Source organism: Thunnus albacares, chromosome 2, assembly GCF_914725855.1.
Source record: "Thunnus albacares chromosome 2, fThuAlb1.1, whole genome shotgun sequence".
In the NCBI taxonomy this organism is placed as follows: Eukaryota; Metazoa; Chordata; class Actinopteri; order Scombriformes; family Scombridae; genus Thunnus; species Thunnus albacares.
Window position 1 is genome coordinate 5,197,487 of NC_058107.1, and position 5,881 is coordinate 5,203,367.

A 5,881-nucleotide genomic window follows, 5' to 3' on the forward strand; every position below is an offset into this window, starting at 1 on the left:
CCTCTGTAATATTATTGTGATTGCAAAGGACCACATTTAAACTTACGCATTGACCCGAGCAGCGATGTTCTCCCACGCCGTCTCCCTCTCTTTTGCAGCTGCAGCGGTGTTGCACTTCTTTCTGAAAACATGCTCAAACTCGTCGTATGAGCGAATTAAGATGTCTAGTTCTAGGGGGGCGAAAAACGCAGCCATCCTCTTCCCCGTTGCCATGGTGACTCGTTGAATCGGGGCTCCATTGATGCTGGCTTTTTATAGTTGTGGTGCACGCGCTTAACTCCAGGTGAAACTACTCCGAGTTGAATAAACTGACTCAAATCAGCTGTTCTGGAACCGGAAACTCGGAGTTTCCTATCTCAGAGTAGATCAACTCAGAGTTCAGGATTAGACTCAGAGTTTGTTGAACCTGCTTTGTGAAACGGACCCCTGGTGTAATTTGATGATAATCATTCATCATAAATGGAAAGCTAGTGGCAACTCGTCCCAGTTGAGGATACAAAGCTAGCTCAAACAAGTGTAGCTCAAGTGTTCCACATTTGCAGCTTTAATTAGGGCCCAAGCACAAAAGTGCCAGGGGCCCAACGGACCCTGGCATTGAAAGTGCAAGGAACCTATTGTTTTTGAAGGGATTATTATTATTATTATTATTGTTATTATTATTATTGTTGTTGTTATTGCTCTAGTATGCCATTGCATTTTTGAGGGGCTTAGGATGCTCAAAAACTCACGAAAATTGGCACATGTCAGAACTGGCAAAAATTGCAGTCTTGGAACATAGTTTCCTTGATGTGTATGAAATTTGGTGGGTTCATTGCCCTCATCATTATCGACATAATACATTCTTTCTAATATTTTTGCCCAACAGGAAGTCCGCCATTTTGGTTTTGTGCGTCACTTTTCATTTTATGAATACTTCTGAGGCCTTTAGGATGTGCAAAAACTCTGAAAGTCTGTACCTTTTGAATTAGTAAGTATTGCAATTAGTATCACAACTGGGCTTGAGTGTGGCACATTGGTGCTATAGTGCCCCCTAATTACTTTTAGCATTTTTGAGGTGCTAGGGGTGCTTGAAAACTCACAAAACTTTGCACATGCATCAAAAGTGGTGTAACTTGGTAGCTGATATGGGTCTTGGGCATGGGTGTGGCAAAATGGCTCGAGGGTGCCCCGTAAAAAATTTCAAAGTCAAAGGCCCTGCCTTTAAATTTGACATAGGTGAATGAAATTTGGCAGGTGCATGTATCTTGTCCAAATGCAAAAAGAAGCCTCTTGGAGCCATACCCTAAGTCCAACAGGAAGTGAGCCATTTTAAATTAACTTTGCAATTTTTGCTCTGTTTTTGCCATTTGCAGGCGTTGTATTTTAATGAACTCCTCCTAGAGATTTGAACCGACCAACTTCTAACTTGGTGACATCTTAAGAGCTCTGCGATGAAAAGTTATCAAAATTATGAGTTTTCGTGGAATGCCCTTGACATGGTGTGCCAGTCAACTTGCATGTCTCACCATGAAACAGGAAGTTGTAACTCCACTAGACTTTGTCCAATCTGGCCCTATGCTTGATAACCCTGTAAAGCCCACAGTTGCAAAGTTACAGCAATCACTTTTAGCTATCCTAAAAAAATCTGTAATTTTTTTAAGACCACATTTACATAGTCAGCGGGTCCTATTGTTTATCCTTGCAACGCTATTGGATAGTAAATGTATGACTAGTATGTTGTTACATGTAGTTAAAGTGCATTTTAGCATCTCCTAGTGGTTGCTTTGGAGATTATTGTCAGCTCATTGTACTTGTTCTCTATTGGTTATTTGTGATCACATGGGTAAGGTCGTAGTCTGAGACCGGCCATTTTGATTAAAATTTTGCACAGCAAGGTGCTCCAGAAGTCTCTCTGTTTAATCCTTTGCATCCACCTGTGTTGAACCTTGGAGAAGCTTTGTTTGTAAGTTTATATTACATGTTTTATAGATAAGGATTGATGCATATTTTGTTGTTTTATTTAATATTTGGGTAGATTTATAGATAATTACCTAAATCCCCACATATAGTGCAAACATTGGTTTAATTGTGTAGTACTAAGCAAGTATTTATATTTCTACACTCTTTTTACTTACATTAAGAACATTTTCTTGTGTATTTATTTTCAGTTTCACAGAGTTTCTGGAAAAGCATTGTAAGCAAGCATGTTGACGAAGATATACAAGTAAACAGACCTCAACTTTACTTCCACATCTGAGTCATCATTTAAACCTTTCAGTGCCTAGTACACCTGTTTAGCTATCTGTCACTTCGTGTAGAGCCACGCACGCAGGGGACAGAATAGTGAAAAAACAGCATCACGGCAGGGTCAACACAGCAATTCATGCAAACAAAGATAGCTTCTCTTCATTAACTGCCCTGCTTCATCTTAATTGCCACCTTCATACCAAATAAGAGGTCTACGGCATACACAAGATAGACAATGCGGCAAACACAGAAGATCAACAGGAAGCTCAATCACAAAATGCATCTGTAAAGTCATATGTGACCAGATCTGTTGCTGAGTCTTCTAACAGCTCTAGCAAATCCTCAGCAAGCCTAGCAGCAGCTAAAGCACGTGCCAGAGCTGAGGCAGTGCATGCTCGCTCCACCTTTGTTAAAAGAGAAACCGAGCTCATGGTTGAAAAAGCCCAGTTGAGAGTAGAGGAGGCACGCATGGAGGCTGCTCTGACCACATTGAAGCAAGAGAAAGAGGTTGCAGCTGCCTTAGCTGAGGCAGAGGTCCTGGAATCAGCTGCAGCAGAGCTGGAATCTAAAGCAGACTCTAGGGCAATGGACATCCATTGACTCCAGAGAGAAAAGAACGAGTGATTATGTTGAACGTCATTCTAAAATGCACTCTAGTCAGCTGTCATTACCCCATCTTGAGTCTCACACTGTACCCAGTCGGCCACATGATGTCCTTCACGTTCTGCCACACCAAGACAGCGAACAATATCCCATTCACACAGCTGAGGTTAGACAAAATACTACTCCAGCTTATGTTAAGCACAATGCTAGCTACTCCAGAGTGCATAGTATGACCCAGCCAGCTGCTGAATATTATCCTGGAATCCATCCACACAGTTTCTCATCCATGAAGGGACCTCAGCCCCACACACCCCCTGTTAGGATGCATGCAACACAGTCATCTGCCCCTGACCACGCAGGCATAAGTGACTTTGCTACTTACATGGCTCGTCGTGAGCTTGTGACCTCTGGGATGATCAAGTTCGATGACCATCCCGAAAATTATTGGAGTTGGAAATCGACCTTCATGAATGTCATACAAGGACTGAAATTCACCTACAATGAAGAGCTTGACCTTCTAATTAGGTGGTTAGGCCCTCAGTCATCAGAGCAGGTTAGGAGAATCAGAGCTGTTCATGTTAGCGACCTTGCTCCTGGGCTCAGGATGGCATGGATGCGTCTCGAGGAGTGTTATGGATCACCTGAAACAATCGAGAAGGCTCTTTTGGATAAACTTGAGCGATTCCCCAAGATTAGCAACAAAGATCCCCTCAAATTGAGAGAGCTTGGTGATCTGTTAAGGGAGTTGGAGTCTGCAAAACGAGAGGGTTATTTGCCTGGGCTTACCTACTTGGATACATCTCGGGGTGTTAACCCAATAGTGGAGAAACTGCCATATGGGCTTCAAGAGAGATGGATGACACAAGGCAGTTTGTACAAGCTGCATAACCAAGTCCAGTTTCTGGCTTACACTTTCGAGGCTTACACTCGTAATGATCCAAGTTTCACCCTCAGCTCATCTGGCATGGCAGTAGTAAAGGCAGACAACCCAACGAAAAGGTAAACACACTCTAAAGGACAAATCACATCTCACAAAACAGATATCACACCAACACCTGCCACCAAGTCAATAGAGACTGCCAGCAGTAAGTTGGACGTCGAAAGGCAGTGCCCAATTCACAAAAAGCCCCATCCCCTCAAGCGATGCAGAGGCTTCCGGGCAAAGACATTGGAGGAACGCAAGGCATTTCTCAAGGACAGTGGGATTTGTTTTAGATGCTGCTCCTCAACTGATCATATGGCTAGAGACTGCAAAATCACTATTCAGTGCAAAGAATGTGACAGTAATAGACATGTCACAGCTCTTCATCCAGGACCAGCTCCATGGACCGCCAAAGATCTTGACCTAGAGCACGGCGGGGAGGAAAAGGAGGAGGCTTCTCCTGACATAATCTCCAAGTGCACAGAAGTGTGTGGTGAAGCCAACAGCTCCTGCTCCTGCTCTAATAAAATGCCTCATAAAGGTTCATCCTAAAGGACAACCAGATAGATCAATGAGAGTCTATGCTGTACTTGATGACCAGAGTAATAGGTCTCTCGCTCAGTCAGAGTTTTTTGACCTGTTCAACCTCGAGGGTGCAGATTCTCCCTACACTCTGCGCACATGTGCTGGAGTCACAGAGATGTCTGGAAGAAGAGGAGCCGGCTTCATTGCTCAGCCCTTAGATGGACATCTTAGCATGCTTCTTCCCACGCTCATAGAGTGCAACCATATGCCGGATGATAGATCGGAAATACATACTCCTGAGGCTGCCAAACACCACTCTCACCGAAAGCCCATTGCTCACCTCATTCCTGAACTTGACCCTGAAGCACAGATTCTCCTTCTCCTTGGCCGAGATGTCTTAAGAGTTCACAAAGTGAGAGACCAGCATAACGGGCCAAACAACGCCCCTTATGCTCAAAGACTTGACCTTGGCTGGGTTATAGTTGGAGAGGTCTGCCTGGGTGCAGCTCACAAGCCTAAAGGAGTCAGCACATACCGGACTAATGTTTTGGAGAATGGCCGCCACTCTTACTTCAGCCCATGTCCCAACCACCTCGTTTTGAAAGAGAAGCTTATAGTAAGGACCGCTACAAAGCCTTTCCGCTCTCAAAGCCTACAGCAATCTCATTTCTCTGACAGCTTGGTTCAGAATACTGGTGATTGTTCACTGGGAAGCAGGATCTTCGAAAAAACAGAGGAGGACAACAAGGTCGCCCTGTCCATTGAGGACAGACAGTTCATTCAGCTGATGGACAAGGAGATGTTCATAGATGATGCTAACAGTTGGGTGGCCCCCCTTCCTTTTCACACACCAAGGCCACGCCTCCCCAACAACAGAGAACAAGCTTTGACCCGCTTCACCAGCCTCTGCCGTACGCTTGAAAGGAAGCCTGAGATGAAGAGCCATTTTTTGGCCTTCATGCAGAAAATCTTTGACCAGGATCATGCTGAATTGGCTCCACCGCTACAGGATGGAGAAGAATGCTGGTACCTTCCCAGTTTTAGCGTGTACCACCCACGCAAACCTGGTCAAATCTGAGTCGTTTTTGACTCCAGCGCTTCACACCTTGGCTTCTCACTGAACGATGTGCTGCTGACAGGACCAGACTTGAACAACAGCTTGCTGAGTGTACTAATGCGGTTCAGGCGTGAGCAGGTAGCCATCACAGCAGATATTGAACAAATGTTCCACAGCTTCGTTGTCAGGGAGGACCACAGGAACTTCCTCAGATTCCTGTGGTTCAAAGACAATGACACCACTAAGGAAGTTGTGGAATATAGAATGAAAGTCCATGTATTTGGCAATCGCCCCTCTCCAGCAGTTGCTACCTATGGGCTATGGCGAGCAGCTCTACATGGAGAGGATGAGTTTGGTGGAGATGCGAAGCAGTTCATACACAGGGATTTCTACGTCCATGATGGACTCAAGTCACTGCCATCTGCAACTGCAGCCATCACTCTACTGAAAGCAGCCCAAGGTATGCTTGCCATCTCTAACTTAAGACTCCATAAAGTAGCATCCAACTGCCCAGTCGTCATGCAGGCATTCCCATCAACAGACCATGC

The 5,881-nt window shown here is 44.8% G+C and overlaps 1 protein-coding gene across 1 annotated transcript; it reads left to right on the plus strand.

Annotated features, from left to right (window-relative positions):
* The first annotated feature begins 1,712 nt into the window (after positions 1–1,712).
* Positions 1,713–5,561, plus strand: LOC122970290. Its single transcript, XM_044336419.1, has 2 exons — positions 1,713–1,942; positions 2,148–5,561. Exon 2 carries the CDS (start codon positions 4,323–4,325, stop codon positions 5,352–5,354), a length of 1,032 nt encoding a protein of 343 aa, XP_044192354.1. The 5' UTR covers positions 1,713–1,942; positions 2,148–4,322; the 3' UTR covers positions 5,355–5,561.
* The last annotated feature ends 320 nt before the right edge of the window (positions 5,562–5,881 follow it).

What these genes read in the sequence shown, in the direction of transcription:
- LOC122970290 (XM_044336419.1), top strand. Translation starts at nt 4,323, where the DNA reads ATGAGAGTCTATGCTGTACTTGATGACCAGAGTAATAGGTCTCTCGCT.